Below are 19,716 nucleotides of genomic sequence, written 5' to 3' on the forward strand. Positions count from 1 at the left end.
CCTTTTTCAGAAGTACTATACTTCCAAACTTCCCCCTTCTTTAAAGTTTTGTGTGTATTGCTGTTGTTGTTGTTTAGAATTACTTATTTTAGAAAGACAGAGCATGGGTGGCATAGAGGGAGAGAATCTCAAGCAAACCCCCCACTAAGCAGGGAGCCCAACAGCGGTGGAGGTGGGGGGCTCCGTCTCACGACCTGTGAGATCATGACCAGAGCTGAAACCAAGAATCAGATGCTTAACTGACTGAGCCACCCAGGTGCCCTCCAAGCCCTTTTTAAAAAGCACCTGTCTTGGTCAGTTAGAAGCATCTTTTCTCACATTAATCTCTCTCTGTTTTGAGACTTTCTTTCTTTCTTTTTTTTAAAGATTTTATTTATTTATCTGAGAGAGAGAGAGAATGAATGAGAATGAGAGGGGAGAGGTCAGAAGGAGAAGCAGACTCCCTGCCTAGGAGGGAGCCTAGTGTGGGACTTGATCCCAGGACTCCAGGATCATGACCCAAGCTGAAGGCAGTTGCTTAACCGACTGAGCCGTCCAGGCACCCTTTTTTGAGACTTTCTATTCAGACTAAAGCACAAAAGTTCTTCCTTATCTTGCAGTGCTGGATAATCAGCCCTATTAGAATAACCCTTATAATGTAATAATAGCACCTAAAATGTAACTTTAAAAAGGGAGAGGAAAATATTACAGTCTTGAAAATAATTAGCAGAAACAAAGTTCCTTGGACAATTTTTTTCTTGAACATGTGCTGAATTGTATGACCTTGCTAGCAAGGGAATTAGCAAAGTGACTTTCTGTTTTTGCCTTTTTTTTTTTTTTTTTTGCCAGTATAAAGCCTGTATAGAAACAGAGGGATTCTAGAATTAGGAAGCAAAATGCTTCCATAAGTAGCTAGTTGGGTGTTTTGTTTTTTAACAAAATAGGGTTTTCATTTTATAAGGTCATAAATACATCACATCCATAGCAGTGATTACAAAGGAAGCCTGTGGTGGGATGGTCACAGGTGCTTGGTGCAGAGACTACTGGAAGAAGAAAAATCACACATTTAAAAGAAATATATGATAAGAATACACACATGATTGAAATTGAACTAACAGATTTCTATCCTCCAACTATAGTGTATGAAAGCATGAAATGGAGTCTAGTAGTGATCAGAAGCAGAGCACCAGACAAAATAATTTTAAATGGCCCATTCCCGATGATTTCTCTCCAACTGTAAAGATGTAGAATGCCCAATTTACCCATTTCTTAGTTTGGGGATAAACATTTTTTTTTTTTTTTTGATACAGAGCAACTCAGATGTCTTCATGTCCTGCCTACTTCACAGGATTATTTGTGAAGATTAAATGAGATGAAGATAACCCTTTGAATGTTTTAAAGCACTAGACAACTATAACTCTCCACACACTCTCATTTGTTCTAACTCATTTAGCTTATGCAGTGGAGATAACATTTTAAAAATAAAATAAAATGTCTCTGGTGTTCTCTTAATCTGGTGTAAACATTTTATGTATTCGCTGGAATCACTTTTCCTTGAAATATTTTACGAACTAGATAACTATATAGTTAGATATCATACAATGTGAATAGAAGGGGAATAGATGAGTATTTCCCAGACTTTTGGGTTTAATGGACTATAAAGAGTAATGATAATGATAATAATGCAGAAGAGATAAACACTGAGTGGGTAACTTTATATTTTGCCAAGTAAAAGCATTAAATATCTTAAAAATCTTTATATTTTTATTTCATGAATGACCACTTAAACACCAAAGGGGGGGGGGAAATCAAGAAGTACATAATACCAGAGTAAAGGACAATTCTTTCAAGCAGATGGTATGGCTTTATGAAAAATTTGTTACTTTTCCCCCTCATTTTATACACATGGTAAAAATTTCAACACAGATTGTTAACAGTCCTTAAACAGTGACTGGGATCCTATAAAGACTGTCAATAATAATTCCCTAATTATTTAGTGTAGTCTTATTAAGTGATTTATATATCACAATATTAGCAAATCAAGTTAAACTGAGTACCTATTTTCTGGGAACTTACTTAAAACGAATGACTTTCTCACAAGGAACAAAAAAATAAACATACACACCGAAGTCTTTATGTCAACTAACATTGAGATAAACCAAAGGGAAAAAACCTTGTTGACTATAGTTTGCTAAGGTGCAAGAGTGTGCACCTGAAATTTATGGACGATGTTATTGACCTTTGTTTTATGAGGTGATATTTTTTTCCTTTCACATCAACTAACTGTGCATAACCTTAGAATGTCTGAAATTGCAGGTCAAAGTCGCCACATGAAAGCACTGCGAAGTATGTGAGCCACGTATGTTAGAAAGTACTTTTTAAAAGCTGCCAATTAAGGTGACTAAACCTATTGACATCAGGAAAGGAATCTTCCAGAAGGGTGTGATTCTTAAAGTGTGGTTGCATCAGAGAAGAAAGAGGTGAAGGAATGGATGACTGGGTCTAGAAGTTTCGAGCCAGGAGAACTCTGGCTTCCTTCAAACTTCCTTCAAACAAGCCATCTGGAATATTTATAGTTTTATTTGAGTAGTAGTGTCGGGTGTCGCATTTTGTGTTCCTTTACTGACATTGCCATTGGGTGGGACACACCCCACCCAGCCTTGTTTAGGCAATGCTTTTTTTTTTTTTTTTTTTTCCTGAGAGACTAGTCTCAGATTTTCCCTATGTTCTCCACATACTTGGAGGCAAGGAGAGATGTTTGTGTCAGAGGTAACAAGTCCAGGGGAACAGCGGGAGATGAAGGGAAGAAAGCCACCCCTCTGCGAAATGCCAGAGGGCTCTTGGCTGGGCGCCGAGAGCCTGCGCAGCACCTCACGTGATTCACGTGACTCACGCGCTGACTGCTGGGAGTCCGTGGAGACTGCGCACTCGAGTGCGGGAACCCGGTATCTTCATTCCCGCGCTTTCGCTGAGGAGGAAGGTCACGGCGCCATGTAGTAGACTGGGCTTGGGGTGGGGCTGGAGGGATGCGTGCACTTTGGAGTGAGAAACCGGGCAGTGAGAGGATAGACGCTTCCTCTCAGGGATGTTAGTGGGGGATTAAATAAAAGTAGGGAGGAAAAGACAGCGGGGAGGGAAGTGAGAAAAAAGGTAGGTGAAATGGCCCCGGGGGCCCACTAGGCGTTGAGAGGAAAGAGAAGACTAGGCGAAAGAAGTTGCGTAAGGTGCAGGGTCATTGCTTTGTAAAGTCTAGGTCACCAGGGCATTGGATTGCATGGCCGAGGTTGGCGTCTGCGAATGGGGTGTCCCAGGAGGAGCCGCAGCCTCTTGACGAAGCCTGGGTTCAGCGGGTGGGCCTGATTTTATGACAGAAAAAAATGAGTTTATTTTTGCAGAAACAGAGTTCCCTAACTATAGAAGTTTTCATTTGCTATACACGCACATTCTGTTACTCTGAGAGAGGAGAGAAGAGGTGTAGAGGGAAAACGGAAGAGAAAAAGGGGAAGGGAGAAGAGAACAGCTCTCAGCGTTGGCTTGCTTCTCTTTTGGAACTTCCCAAGGCAAAGCGAGCAGACGGTGTGCGTATAGCGTTTTTCTACATGCTGCTATTACAGCACTTACATGCTGGAAACGCACTGACAGCGATGTAGGAGCACTGCGGGGAATTTCTTTTTTTTTTCTTTTTAATATTTTATTTATTTATTTGACAGATAGAGATCACAAGCAGGCAGACAGGCAGGCAGAGAGAGGGAGAGAAGAAGCAGGCTCCCTGCAGAGCAGAGAGCCCGATGTGGGACTCGATCCCAGGACCCTGAGATCATGACCTGAGCCGAAGGCAGCGGCTTAACCCACTGAGCCACCCAGGCGCCCCTGTGGGGAATTTCTTATTTGCAATTTGTTGTTGCTATCATTCTGTCTTACTTATATGAACGTATGACTAATCAGTTTCACTACAGTTATCCAGGTCGTCATAGTTTCTGCAAAAAAAAAAAAAACAAAAAAAACACAAACAAACAAAACCAAACCAAAAAACAAAATAAATTAATAATTGAGTATAGATTGGGCTCCTCATCGTTTAAGACATGAGGGCTGTCCCCTTGTAGGTTTCTACTTTTTTTTTTCTTTGTTTAAACGTAATCTTTCAGATTCCTAGGGAAATGATTTTCAAAGTTGATGGGAGAGTAATTTAAGAGTAAAATTTGATGCTATATTAAGGTAGGATAGGGGAGTGGAAACTCAGACATGAAATCTTGGTTCTAGTCTGGCTCAGTTTTACTTGTTTGAACCTGATCAACGATCTCTGCCTCTGTTTTCACATCTGTGAAAAATGACATTGAATTAGATAAACTATACGATATATTTTAACATTAATATTTTTTGAAAGTAGAGGAATCTTAAATTCTGGAACAGGCACAAGTGCCCAAGAGACTAGTTTGGCTGAGGGAGTAGATGGAAATCAGGAACAGTAGGCCCCAGGTGATGTAGGACTTTGGGTGGCCATACCATGGAAATTGAACTCGTTCTGGAGCAGTGAATAGTGGGAAGGTTTTCGAGTTAAGGGAATAGGGTAATCAATTTTGAAAGATTGCCCAAACAGCAGTTGATAGGATGGAATAAGGCAGTGAGAAAGTGAGTAGTTCAGATACGTGAGAGATAATGAGAGCCTAAAAGAACAATGAGAGCCTGAAATAAATTGGTGGGACTGGAAAGAACGGGAAAGACTCAAAAAAGCTGTAGCATGGAGTTTGTACTTATATTTGGTATTCCTCTAAACCTTGCAGCTCTTGCCTCCAGAATATGATGACAAGTCACATTTTAAAACCTGATACTCGAAATTGCAAGAGACCGAGAGAACTGGAGGTAATCCATATGCTCCTGGAGCCTTAATCTTCGGTTTTATTTTTTATACTTAACAATTTTTTTCCTACTTAAGAAAATACTGTTGATGAATGAAATTTAATGTTTTCATATTCCTGAAGTGGGATTGTCCCAGCGGGAACTATGTTGACTCCATCTTTTTTTTCACTAAATAGTATAGGCCTTCAAGAAACTATTGGGAGATGGAATTTCTTTGTTGTAATTCATGAGGGAGAAACAGAAATGACTTCATGCTTATATGAAACATAGGATTTTAAGTAATTATTTTGCTCTAAAAAGTAGGATACCTAGGTACTATAGTTGCTGATATTTTAAAATTTAGAGTGCTGCATTCTGCCCTTCTTCACTACTCCATCTGTTTGCATTTGGGACATTATTTGCTTCCTTTTAAAGATTATGTTATCTTGCAAAGTTTTGCAAGCATTTGGCTATTGTCTAAATGAAAGTTTTACTGTGTTGCTATGGAAACTTCTGCTGGTTCAAGATACAGGAAACTTTTTCATCAAGGAATTAATATATTCAAAGTCTAATGTAAAACCGGAGCAAAATTTAGTATGTTCGACAAGGTGCTTGTTAGGCCTAAAAGTTTTCTTGATAATAAAATTTCAAATGACTCATTAGGACATGAATGCATATAATTTCTAGCATGTTTGCTTTTTTCCTGAAAGATGTTTTATTTGCCTTTTTGGGGGACAGAATACATATTTCCTAAGGATCTTCTTGACTATTTATCTGTTTTTTTTATTTTCTTCTATTAGCCTCAAATGCCAGATAGTCCGCAACTGTCCTCTCTCGGAAAGTCAGATTCCTCTCTCTTGGAAAGCTCTGGACTGTTTTATAAAGATGAATCCCTGGAGAAGGATTTGAATGGTGATATATAAAATGCATATATTTCTAAATACTGATTTTATAATACAGAAAGTTTATAGTTCATAACTTAGTAATTTTTTTTGAACAGATATGAGCAAGGAAATTAATCTAATGTTGTCTGCATATGCAAAGATCTTAAGGCAAGTACTTATAGCATATACTCTTGAGTCTTTCTCTTAGAAATGATGTTTTTCTGGAAACTCCATAATGAGAAGTTTAGTTCAGTGGCTGCAAACCAATCCAGTAATTGTAATTTCAGAGTTTTTTATTCCTCCTTAGTTTTTTATAATAAATTAGTTGGTTATTTTCAAAGAATAACCCCAACTTTTACACGAAACATCCTTTGTTTTGTTCTTACCAGAGCTAAAGACTAAGCTGGATGTATTTTGGTCTCTAATTAGATGATCTAACATTTAATATTTGATGAAAAAACTTATTTGAGAAAAATGCCATTTATTGAAGTTAATGCTAATAAGAGTGATATTAAAGATAAATATATTTATGAAATATTTAAATATTATGTCTATATTTGAAGACTGAGTTTAATATTTTATTGGCCTGAGATTATCATGTTTATAAGATGTTTTTTTGTTTTGTTTTTTAAAGTTTTTTTTTTTAAACTACTGGACAATCATTGTGTTTGGATGATGGCTTATGTGGTTGCTAAAATAATGTATATAGTTTAATATTAGAATTACAATGTATTATAAGATACATAGTCTGCAGTGTCAGGAGACTGAATAGTCAAAAATATTTACATGACTAATTTAACTTTTACTGAAGACTTTCTAAATTAATGAAGCTTTTTGATGTGCAAAGCTATTTAAATGAAGTAGCTGACAAGTATAACATAATAAAGAACATCACTGTGATAGTGTCACTAGACATTCTAACTATTTAGTTTAATGTAAAACTTTTTTTTCCTCATTAGTGAGAGAGCAGCAGTAGATGCATCTTATATTGACGAGCTAGATGGACTCTTCAAAGAAGCCAATACTATTGAAAACTTTCTAATACAAAAAAGAGAGCTCCTGAGACAGAGGTTTACAGTGATTGCAAACACACTGCACAGATAAAATTGTGTACTTAAAATAAGCCGAGAATTTAAGCCCATTGTTGTTGTATTAAAAGAATGACATTTATGCTCTGAAAGCTCTCTAGTTGTTAAAGAAAATGTGTGCCTTAAACATAGAAGGGGAGAGTCCTTGAATTTCTTTTCTAGATTTAAAAGGGGCTTTAGACTGGACATTAATATGAAGTATGTAGCTTTTTTTTGAGGGTTAAATATTGGCATATTTCATAAAAGTGTGAAGTATTTTAATTACATATGGATTCTTTTTTTTCCTTAAACTTACTGGCCTTTCTTAAAATCCCAAAAGAAGACTCAGTGAGTTAATTTGATAATATTTAACAATATTGCACTTTTTCTTTTAGAATACTCTAAATATCAGATACCTATGGAGATAGTTTTAAAATGTTTTTCATGTCGGTATTATAAAAAAACTAAAACCTTAAGGTAATTTGTCCAGTTTCACAATATGTAATAAAATATGACTAAGGTATTGCTATTTAATGTTACCATTTGATTATTTTCACTATTAGTTATTCTATATGACTAATAAAAATTCTTGGTTTAAAATTATTTTCTTGTGGTAAAAGTGATAAAATAAAAATGAGAAATTAAACTAACCAGAACCTTACATGAGTTGGCTTTTTTACATATCAACCATTATCAGTGATGAAGTTAATAAATTATATTTAGAGCCTTAGCATTTGTGTGGTATGGGACAAAAATTAGTGATCCAGAAGTAAAAAGATTGCCTTAACAGCAAGGTAACCTTGGTGAGTCATTTCAAACCCATTATAAATGGAATAAATTGAATTTCAATTAGAGGATCTCTAAAACTCATCTAGCTTAAAAAAAAAAATCCTCTAAAAAAAAGTTGGAAGGTACTGCTATGATTTTATTGAAGAATTTTAATATGTTGTATAATTCTATTAGATGTGATAGATAACTATATTAATCAGGTTTTTAAAAATCACAGCACACATTTTTCAATCATATAAATGATTCAATCTATTTTATGTATGTTTTACCAATATAAGCAATCACAGATTTGTACATATTTACAAATGGTACATCAGGGAATTTGGTATTTCTTTGGTGTATAGCATATTTGCCTTGCTACCTTCTAAATGTTAAAATCTCATTTGATAAATAAAACAGCAATCAGATTACTATTTTAAAGCATATATACCACATTATATAAATACTCAAGAAAAGATTGAAAACATTAAAATAAAATATTAACTAAAAATACTGGTTAAGTGGAAAAAAATAGGTTTGCAGAGGGATATGCTAATGGTGCAGGGTAGGTTGGAGGTCAATGAAGTAGCTATTAGTATTGGAGTTTTAAAATACTAAATGTAAACAGAAGACTATGTTTGAGTTTATATGACATGTCTCCTGGAGTTCGAGTTATTCTGTTAACTGACAGAATTTTTTAGTGTTCTAAATACAAAGATGTCTCTACTGACATATCATAATTCAATGTTCCTGAGTTTTTTTTTCTGAACACTTACTAACTAATGAGAAAGACAAGGCTAACATTATTTCAGAGTGCTTTTTATAATGTGCTTGTTATATCTTGATGGTGTCACCATTGTTCAATATGTTCTTTCCTATACTGGTTCAGAGAATTCGTTTGATCATTTCATTTGGTATGATTAAGACTAGGGAACTGATTTTTAGTCACAATGTGTTTACTGGTCAGAACAGCTACATCTTAGGATAAAAGTTCTTTAAAGCCGATAAGACTGATTTTTTATCAAATTTTGATGTCTTTGGCACCATCCACACAAACAATAATTATCTCTGAATAATTAACAACTGCAGATACGCTATCGCCCTTTAATTTACACTTCTAATACTCATTTCAATAAAATTTCACAAGTTTATAAATTGTTTCTCACTGTTAACCAATAAAAATAGATATTGAATGTCTTTGTACATCAATATCTGATAGGCACTATGGGGAATACAGAATAGTTTAAGGTACTCTTTGTTCTCCCTTCTGACAGTTGTCAACACTCCTTTCTCGAAATATACTTACATGTCTTTGCTAGGAAGACATGATAGATAAACGTTAAAAGTGTGTCTGTGCAGTGCTAGTTAACTCCTTTTGGTGGAAGTTACTAGAACAGTTTGCAAAGGGGTCAGAGAGGTAGTGAAATGGGTTTTTGATAAGGAAAGAGGGAGGATATTTCAGACAGGAGAAAGTTTGTTAAAATGACACTGAAGAACAAAAATACATGCTATGTTAGATAAGATATTTCCTGAGCTGAGAATTCACAAAGGGCAATAGTGTATCATCTAAACTGCTGGAGAGCAGGGACTGAATCTTGTTTCCTTCTATTCTTAATTTGTAGCACAGCATTTGATGTATTGGTGCTCAGAAGCATTTGTCAAATGAAAAAAATATACATGATTATATGTTTATTAAGGGCATACCTTCATAGAGCCTTATTCGTACTATGTTGTCAGAAACTGTTTTGTAAATTATATAAATGGAAAAGAAAAGGAGGGATGAAATGCTAGAAAGCAGAGGGGCAAAGATGGAAAGGTAGGTGTGACCACATCGTAGAGTCCTTTGTTGATAGACTACAATTGGACTTTATTCTGTAAGAAAAGAGATGTGACTCTTTCAGAGGCGAGAGGTGGCATAATGAAACTGAGCCATGGATCAAGGCACTTAATTGTACTGTGAGAAGAGGTTTGAAAGAAGAAAGTTTAGAAAGGGAGACCACTATTGGTGGTCCAGTTTCAGAATTTCAAACGGCTGCTTATCATAGGTAGGTAATTGGGATACTTCTGGAAATGCGGCCAACCGGGAGAGATTGCAGGTTCTGGAAGCCCTGTCCCTTGTCTGCCCTCCCTGGCTTCCTCCCCCATTCCCTCCTATTCTGTCAGTGAGCCAAGGACAGCCCAGGAAGTTAACTGGGAGGTTTTGGAAATCACAGGATCTGGTGCTGCTTAATTCAATACCAGAATGTTTATTCAGACCTTCCTCCGTTTTGTCAGCAATCTTTCTACCATTGTAGTGGACTTTCTTTCTGTGGTAGTACACTGGATCCCAGGTAGGGGATTTGCCTCCTCCTCCCCTTCTTCTTCTTAGCAGCTCAGGATTTTAATTCTGTGCCTCTTTCTGAAGAGTACTGGGGGCTTCTAAGCTTTTCACCGTAGCAGATACAGGCAGCAACACCACAGAGCTGAGAGTTAAGGAAGAAGGAGTCAAGATTTGTTCACCTGTCAGGGAAGCAGTCTTGTATTTATATATTTTGTATAACATATGGGGCAGGATTCAGGATGTAGGGATTCTCTTGGATCTGCAATAGGAAGAATAGTCACTATTTAGAATCTTCTCAATTGAAAATCACTGCTACATGTCCTAATGTAAATGTTTGGTTCCTCTGGTTGCATTCTGGGGGACTGCCTTAAATTCTTAAATTCTGGGGGGTTTTGGTTTTATAGCTTTCTATTATAGCTACTATTATTACATGGCTTTATTTCTTGAAATTGGCTGATGTTGAGCTATCAAAAATCCTACTAATATGCACTATAAACTTTAAAATTCTATAATTCAATAATTTAGTGCTTGCAGTATGCAAGGCGGTGTTTTAGGTACTGGAGTGGGAGTAGAAATAAGTGACCCTTTACTCAGTAGTAGAGGTTATAAATTGTATTCATCTTTATTGCACAAGAGAGAGTAAGAGGAGTGCCATAACAGAGCTGAAATAGGTGCTGTGTGAGTTCAGACTAAGGAGAATCAGGTCTTGCTATAGGAAATGGGAATGTTGTGTTTAAGAAGTGGGTGATGTGGACACTGGATCGTGAGTGATCTTGAAGGATGAGTAGGGTAAGTGAATTTCACCTGGAGAGATGGGAAATATCTTAGATGAAGAGAAGGATATAATTATGATGAAGAGGAGAGAATGGGGAGTAGTTTAGTTTGGCTGGAATGGAAGGCATTAGTGAGGGGGAACCTGGACAGGTAAGCTGGTGTGAGATTGTACAGTGTCTTCAGTGCCTGGCCAAGCAGTTTAGACTTTACCTGGTAGACAGTGAGGAGTCATTTGTGAAAGCTTTTGGAGGATTATTTGATAACAGTCAGATCTGTACTTAGGAAGATTAATTTAGTAGCAGTGCTTCCCAACTTTTTTCACATGATAGCACACATAGAAAATGATAATATTTTTACCTCGATGGGATCTGGAGCCCCTTGTGCTATTTAGGGCTAGAAGCAATTGGCTTGTGGCCTCTAGCCATCTCATGGGATAAAGGAATCAAGAGGCCTAACCATTTGGAGGCTCCCATAGTAGATGACTTCCCTGTTTTCTCCTTCCAATTAAGAGATTTTGATAATATCATCTAAGAGGTTGTGTGGGCCTTAATTAGGTCAGTAGAAAGGGCATGACTGATGGGTAGGAGAAGTTGAAGCACTGATGCTGAGGAGGACAGAAGGAAAATTGGGGGAGCTGCCCAGGTGGTGTGGACTAGTACAAATCTTTACAAAGGATTTGCCCAAGGCACCTTTGTAAACTTCGGAGCCTTAGTAATTTATACTGGCCCCCCTATATCATCCTTGTAGCATTCTGTTCCTGGCCCTGTCTAGATAGTCAGAATTTAACCACTTAGTGAATGTGAGGAGACAGTGAAGAAGAGGAACTCAAGGCCCACAGAGATTTTGAAGCTAGGTGATTTAGCAGGTGGGAAAAGTGGATTTGGAAAGGTGAAAATGAACAGTTATCATTTGACATGTTGAAGAAGTACTTGATGAAATTAAGGGACTAGATGAGACTACCAAGGAGGGTGTGCTGAGATTATAACGAGTCCGGGTTCAAGGTCAGGCTCAGGAGGTGATAAGGGGAAGAGGAGCCAATTAAGGGAGTTAACATTTAGAAATTATCTACTAACATATTTAGTTATGACAACAAACATAAATGGGAAGTATTATCCTTCTTTCATCACCATTACCACCATTATCATTGAAAAACTCGAGGATCAGAGTGATTAGTAACTTACCAAGGTTGTCAGCTAATAAGTGAAGCAAACAGAGGGAGCAAGGAAGTTAGACAAGTGCAGTGTTTTCAGGAACCAAGAATAGAAAGGGGTTTAAGGAGGTATAGATCACAATATCAAGTACCGTGGAAATTTTGAAGAGTATATAAAAAACTGCTAATAACATGCTATGAAGTACGGTACATATAGACATGTAAGTTTTTTCTAAAACGTGTTTTAAATTCATGAATCTCTATTCAGACAAATGTCCAATCAGGGTATTCAATTTAATTCTACTAAAGTGAGAAGACTAAAATAACTGACCTCAGGGTATTTATTTTAATGTAAAAGGAGAGTGAGATGAATATGCATAATATAAATAAAAGTAGTAAGATAAGGGTTTCGAAGCATCCTCTTTATACCCCTAATATTGTGGTTCTCAAATTTTCATATGCCTAAGAATGCTTGCTTGCTTTATCCCAAAAATTCTGATTAGGTCCAAGGTGGAGTCCATAAATCTGCATTTTAACATTAATACCACGTATTTTTGTTCTAAGTACTCAGACCGTACTTAGAGAAACAGTGCTTTCAAAACTAGACACTGATTACAGTATAACCGGTCTGTCTATATGGTCATTTACATCAGGTTTGAATACTTTTTATCCCTGAATAAATAATTTGAAGGAAGATGATACTACATCTTGTTGATCATTAACAGCTATGTAAATAATGATAGCTAACATTTTTGAGCATTTACTATGTTCTAAAAACCTTACATAACCTATTTGTTATTTATAACCTTAGAAATAATAAGAATTATTTTTATCCTCACCTCAGAAAGGAGGAAACAGAGCCCAGAGAGGTTGCCTTGCTCAAGGCTATTTATTTGAAAAATGGCAGATCAGGATTTGAAACCAAGCAGTTTGGCCCCCAGCAGAATCGGGGACAGTACTCTTATTAAATATTACACTACATTTCCTCATAAAGGAGGTAGCATTTAAGATAGAATTTGAACAATAGTAGCATTCCTTAGGGATAGATTAGTCAATTTTATTTGGGAAAGCAGGAAATATTTGGGTTTGACTGAATTGTTAGTAGAAGGAATCATGTACTCTAAACTGAATTTTATAAAGATTTGAAAGAAATGAGATAATAAATATAACATTGTAAAATATTTTGCTAAAGTAATGCAAATCTCACCTCTTCAGAGGAATACTGTCTCTCTGTGTGTTAGTTTTCTAGTTTAGACTCAATATTACCGTTAAGATTTTATGAAATAAAATAAAGCACTAATTAACTTCATATCTGACCACCTCTCTGTGTTAGGCAACACTGCCTTGTGAACACCAAATAAATATGAAATAAAAAGGATAATTTTCAGCTTCTTATATAATAATGATTTTTTTCTTCCTGTGGCTTTTTGAACTTAAGGTAATTTCAGACCAGGTATTACTGTATAATTCAGTTCATGACACCCTTCTGAAAATGCCATGCAAGTTCATGCATATGTCATTAAAATGGAAGAAATTGAATTACATCCTACTAAATTCTCATATAAGTTGCTGTGAAATCTTTGGCATCCCATTCTGGTTAACATAATTAGGATAGTGATGAACAGTGGTCATTTTTTATCATTACAATGAGGTTGCTTTTAGCACATCTAAGGTTAATACGGAGATTCAGTCTTTTGAAAAGAGGAGCATTGTTCAACCAGGAGAAATGATAATAATACATTCCTGAGTTAATTCTTAGGCAGATTTATACAGCAAGAATACAAAAAAAGGGGATTGTTGTAGTTCAAAAATGGAGAACCAGAGAGGTGACAGTTTGAGAATGAGGAAGGAGAGGAATTTGGAGGCTATATTTGGTGTTGGGTTTACTTTTCCCTTACCAGTAGGTAAGAGTATTGTTTATGGAGAAACAGATATCTTATACAATTTTTTCTGTGCTCTTGATTTCCTCTTCACAGTTTTGAAAAGATACATGGAGGGTACCGATCAGAAAAAGGCAGCGGTCGGTAAGCGAGAGGGGCTTCCGTGTATTGCACCGCTGCTAACCACGGTGGAGGAGACACCACAGGTGGTCTCTGCTCAAGTCCGAGGACATTTTCCCAAGTGGCTCAGTGGCAGTCTACTTCGAATTGGGCCTGGGAAATTCGAGTTTGGGAAGGACAAGTAAGTCTTGATTTTGGAGAACGATTTCGATTTTTTAGCATGGCTGGTTCTGTGGAATAGGCATTAAATCTGTTTTCTCTCTAAGGCTAACATTGTTACAGGTCCCTTTGATTACAAGTGAAAAAAAATGTAGTTTACAGGAAAAAAAAAATAGAGAGAGACTTAATTCTGGGAGAAAAAAAAGTCCTGACTTTTCTGCTTTGCAGAATATTATGGATTTGTCATCCTCTGTGGGCTTGTGCCGAAAGGGAAGGGTCAGGAACGGTCCGTATGGCTACTGAGCCCTGTTTCACCACAGGTTCCTGAAGGAAGAAGCAATGTCTTCACCTCACACACCTCCCCAACCCAGTGCTCCCCAGACACGATGGCTCTTGCGGTTCCTCAAACTGGACACATTTGTTTTCGCTCAGGGTCTTGGCTTCGGCTCTCGTCTATCTTCCCAAGTCTGATTCTTGTCATTCAGATATCAGCTCGAGTCTCACGTCCTTTGACCCTTGATCCCCAAATCTAAAAATGCTATTATTAATTATAGTACATGTTGGGGCACCTGCATGGCTCAGTCAGTTGAGCATCTTGAGTCCTGGTTTCTTGGTGTTGGGCTCAGGCCATGATTTCAGGATCCTGAGACCGAGCCCACTGATGGGCTTGGCACTCAGCTCAGAGTCTGTTTGTCCCCCTCCCTCTACTCCTCCCTTTGCTTGTGTGCTCTCTCTCTCAAATAAATAAATAAAATATTTTTAAAAAATGGTATTACCTCGGGAGCCTGGGTGGCTCAGTGGGTTAGGCCTCTGCCTTCAGATCGGGTCGTGATCCCAGGGTCCTGGGATGGAGCCGCGCATCAGGCTCTCTGCTCCTTGGGGAGCCTGTCTCCACCTCTCTCTCTGCCTGCCTCTCTGCCTACTTGTGATCTCTGTCTGTCAAATAAATAAAATCTTTAAAAATAAGTGGTATTACCTCTTTTAATTCTCTGCATAGCACTATCAAATGCCTAGTATTTGTTTGTTTGTTTATTGACCATGTTCCTCCAGTAGAATATAAGTTCCATGTAAGCAGAGAATTTTTCCTGTTCACCCTAAATCCCTAATATCCAGGGGGTGACCTGCTCTTAAATAGCTCTCAATAAATACATGTAAATAAATGAAAACACCAATAATTCTTAAGTATATTATTTCTCTGTACATTTAGTTAGGGACATGAAGTGATGTAAAGAAACCCCTATGGTAGGAAAGGAATCATCTTTGTTTTAAACACTTTTGAATATTAAAACTTTTTCCCATTTTAGAAGTTTTTTCTTGTATAAAACTTTCTGAAATACAGAACAGAGCGGAGGGAAATGTGGACCACATCCTCTTAGCACTTTGGTGTATTTCCTGCTAGTCTTTGCCCAATTTTATAGATTGGTTTTAAATAATTACAATCATATTGTATGTAGAGTTTTAAAATTTAAGTATAATTGACATAACATTATATTAGTTTCAGGTCTACAACATAATGATTTGATGTTTTTATGTGTTGTGAAATGGTTACCATAGTAAGTCTAGTTAACACCTTAACTAGGTGTTAAGTCTAGGTGTTAACTAGGTAGTTAAAAAATTTTTTTTCTTGTGATGAGGACTTTTAAGATTTATTCTCTTAATAACTTTCAAATATGCAATATAGTATTATTGACTATAGTCACCATGCTGTATATTACATTCCCATTACTTTTATTTATATTTGTACCTTTTGATGTCTTTCACACATTTCAGCTACCCTTACCTTCCCCTCCTCCCATATTTTGCAATGGGAGGAGTATCTGTGTATCTGTGAACTTGGGCTTTTTTGTTTTTTGTTTGGTTTTGTTTTGTTTTTTTGAAGATTCTGTATATAAATGAGATTAAATGCTTTTGGAGTTAGTGTTTCTCTTTTCTTCAGATAAATACCCAGAAGTAGAATTAATGGATCATGTGATAATTCTGTTTTTAATTTTTTGAGGAACCTCCAATACTGTTTTCCACGTGGCTGCACCAATTTGCATTCCCACTGACAGTGCACGAGAGTTCCCTTTTCTCAACATCCTCACCACCTTTTGCTATTTTTCATTTCTCTGATACCACCCATCCTATCTAACTGTGAGGTGCTATCTCATTATGGTTTTGATTTGCATTTCCATCATGATTAGTGATGTTGAACACCTTTTCATGTGCCTCTTAGACATCTGGAGGTCTTCTTTGGGAAAATGTCTATTCAGATCTTCTGCCCATTTTTCAATTAGAGTTTATTTTATTTTTTATTTTTAAAAGATTTTATTTATTTATTTGATAGGGAGATAGGGAATGAGAGCACAGAAGAGGGAATGGCATGCAGAGGGAGAGTAGGCTCCCCGCTGAGCAAGGAGCCAGGTGTGGGATTTGATCCCAGGACCCTGGGATCATGACCTGAGCCAAAGGCAGAAGCTTAACTGACTGAGCCACCCAGGTGCCCCAGACTGGTGTTTTTTTGTTTGTTTTTTTTTCTTCTGTTGAGTTGTACACTTTCTTTATGTTTTGGATATTAACTGATTTTCTTTTTGCTCTGATTTAAAAAACTTTCACACTATCATAAGCCTTTTAATCCATGTTGCTATGAAATCTGAATGACCATCATTTTTAATTTTTAATGGCTGAATGGGAAGGTGGTTTGGAGGCAGAGAAAAAGAAGGTGAATAAGCTGGCCTATAGATCCCCCTGGCCCTAATCAGCATAGTTGTGCTTTTTTCTACTTAGGTATCTGTATTCGATGCAAGTTATAATTTGAAAAAAGATTGTAAGGCAAAAAAGGGAGAGGAGCAAGAGAAAAATGAAACTACCCATCCAGCCCTGAGAGAGTAACAGCCTCTTGCAAAAGCATAAGGTCTTTCATCTGCTGCTGAAGTAGCTCTAGTAAATTTTAAAACCAAGCAGCAGAGCTACTGAGGGCCTCGGCTTGCACTACAGGCCTCTTTAAAGATAAACATCTTCGTGGGGGAAGTGGTGGTGTGGTTGGTCCCCGTGAATGTCTGCTTTGTACTTTAAATCCATTTCTTCTGAGCCAGCAGTAGGCATTTACAGCAGCAACAGGGTCTGGCCATTCCCTTGGGTGTGAGGTACAGGTGTCTTCAGGTCAAAGAGGGGGTCTGGTTTAGTGCTGGGCTCCCAAGATCAGACTTCTTGGGTGGGTGGGGTCCTAAAGCCAAGGCACCGCAACCTGCGAATGAGAGTAGCCCCACTCCGTCCTGAGTCTCTGGTCCCTACTGTGATGCCATTCAGGAGTCTCTGTCTCCTGCAGACAGAGCAGCAACATGACAAAGGCCCTTCTTCAATCAAAAATATTTTATCAGTGATTTCATCCATGATATCAATGATTGCGTGTTTATTGGTTTTTTAAATGACATAATCTGGGTAGAATAGGAACTGTCCTCAGCATTTTATTTTGTTTTGTTTTGTTTTATTTTATTTTAAAGATTTTATTTACTTGACAGAGAGACAACGAGAGAGGGAAGACAAACAGGGGGAGTGGGAGAGGAAGAAACAGGGCTCCTGCTGAGCAGGGAGCCTGCTGCGTAGCTCAGTCCCAGGACCCTGAGATCACCACCTGAGCCGAAGGCAGACATTTAATGACTGAGCCATCCAGGCACCCCTGTCCTCACCAATTGAAAACTTACAGCTCTCCCAGACTGACTGCAGGATCCGTAAAGAAGGTGGTCTAGCCTCCCATCCTCTCTGTGGTGACTGTCCCCTCTGTGCCACTACAGCAAGGCCACATTCTGGAACTTATGCCACAGAGTCATCCAGCCCTTGACATCCTGAACTCAGACTCTGCTCTCTGCTCAAAACCCCTATGTCCTCACTCCTCCATTCCATCAAACTTACTTCCAGCCTCTTCAGGCTCTCCCTTCCTGTGTCTTCTCTGTGCTTTCAGTTTATCAGCGCTCCCACCGCCTTCCCCGCCTCCTGCGCCCTGGGATCCCTGGCCCCCTCCCACCACTGCTGGTCCTGCATGAGCCCATCTCTGCTTCCCTGCCCCGCAGTTCCAGAGGAGACCTGCAACCTTGCTCGTGGATCAAGTGAAAAAATATGGTTTACAGCCCTGGCTGAGTCCTTGGTGTCGCCAGGGCCCATTTATTTATTTAGCTTTCCCTGTACTTCCAGCATCCCGCAGTGTCCCTAGAGTGTCCTTTCCCAAAGCCTACATCATCTGTTTATCCCTCTCATTGTCAACGGGCATGCCGGACGACTTCAGTAGTGAAGAAGGGCAGTTGGATGTGGCCTCCTTGCCACTGCCGTGGTTAGCAGTTAGATCCCAGGACTTGACCTTGACTGTTCTGCTTATACCTTCTGGTCTTTATCCCCCATTGTTCCTGGAGCCCTTCTTTCCAGTTTATCTCTTAACTCAGACAAGACCCCGTGGGTATAAACTGCAACTCTACCCCTGGAGCAATAACCGCCCAGACTGCCCAGACCAGTTTGAGTTTAACCCCTGACTCCTGCCTGCACAGATAGACCATGCATGGAGTGACCCAGGGAACGACTGAGAGTTACCGTCACCTCATTATAGCGCTAAAATCTCTGCCCAGGGAAGAGCACAACACATGTCTAGGCACATCACCTTAAGGTGCATGTGTGAACTTATGCCCCGCCCCCCCACCATGGCAGGGCTCCTCTTTTCTTTTTCTTTCTCTTTCTCTCTTTCTTTCTTTCTCTTTTTTTTTTTTAAGATTTTTATTTATTTGACAGAGAAGGAACACAAGCAGGGGGAGTGGGAGAGGGAGAAGTAGGTTTCCCATTGCGCAGGGAGCCTGATGCAGGGCTCCACCTGAGGACCCGGGATCATGACCTGAGTGCAAGGCAGACCCTTAACGACTGAGCCACCCAGGGGCCCCGGGCTCCTCTTTCTAACTACTCATCCTAACCCTAAGTAAAAAGAACACATCCTCCCTTGCTCAGGGAGTTGCAGCTTTGGAAATTGCTCTCTGGGATCTCCTTGTCTGCTACAAATAAAGTTTTCTTTGTATGACAGTTCCATCTGGTGTAATTTCTGTATGTGAAATTTGATCCTCACCGAGGATCAAATGACGTTAGTTCACTTGCACCTTTTCCCCACCTCCAAACTTCTCCACAAAAGGACCTTCAGTGGCACCTGGTTGGGCTCCCTGCTCAGCAGGAAGCCTGCTTTTCCCTCTCCCGCTCTGCCTGCTTGTGCTCCCTCTCTTGCCATCTCTCCGTCAAATAAATAAATCAAATCTTTAAAAAAAAAAAAAAAAAGTGCCTTCTCCTGCCTCCTCATGAGCAGAGGAGGAAGTGGCCCTCATCTTCTCCTCTGAAACTTGCCACATCATTCACACCCTCCCCTTGTGTCTGTTTCTCTCACCTACCCCTCATCTTGGCCTCCAGATGTCCTCTCTTCCTAGAAAACCCTGGCTCCCTGTTTCACCTCCCCTACAGCTAATATCCATTCTCCTCTCACTGCCTCTGTTTACCTGCTTCCTGGTGTCTTCTGGGTTAGCTGCCCTCTGACTTTTAATCCATCACTCTACAGTATCTGTTCTCAAAAAGGTCACCAAAACATGTTAATTATTAAATGAAATGGGTTTCCCAGTGCTTAGCCTGACTTTTTGACAGTGTTTGACTTTACCGACCACTCGTCTTAAAATTCTGTCATCCTCAGATTCCCAAACTTTCTCCTGATTCTTTTTCTATCCATCCGATCGCCTATTCTAATTATTTTTAAATTATTTATTTATTTACATCCCTAAGATCA

General features: G+C 38.5%; 1 protein-coding gene across 10 annotated transcripts in view; it reads left to right on the forward strand.

Annotated features, from left to right (window-relative positions):
- LOC131835831 (carotenoid-cleaving dioxygenase, mitochondrial) overlaps nt 1-19,716 on the forward strand; it is a 108,598-nt gene that overhangs the window by 64,391 nt on the left and 24,491 nt on the right. For 3 of the 10 annotated variants that reach the window (XM_059180573.1, XM_059180609.1, XM_059180580.1), the window contains 3 exons: nt 4,761-4,839; nt 5,616-5,727; nt 13,755-13,959. In XM_059180573.1, coding sequence (XP_059036556.1) covers nt 4,777-4,839; nt 5,616-5,727; nt 13,755-13,959 — 380 coding nt within the window. In that variant the 5' untranslated portion in view covers nt 4,761-4,776. Of the gene's footprint in view, nt 1-2,267; nt 2,973-3,105; nt 3,130-4,760; nt 4,840-5,615; nt 5,728-5,815; nt 5,872-6,662; nt 7,367-9,710; nt 9,865-13,754; nt 13,960-19,716 lie in introns of those variants that run through there. The other 7 variants (XM_059180629.1, XM_059180590.1, XM_059180565.1 and 4 more) reach the window with 7 other exon arrangements.

This window comes from Mustela lutreola, chromosome 1, assembly GCF_030435805.1.
Source record: "Mustela lutreola isolate mMusLut2 chromosome 1, mMusLut2.pri, whole genome shotgun sequence".
Taxonomy (NCBI): Eukaryota; Metazoa; Chordata; class Mammalia; order Carnivora; family Mustelidae; genus Mustela; species Mustela lutreola.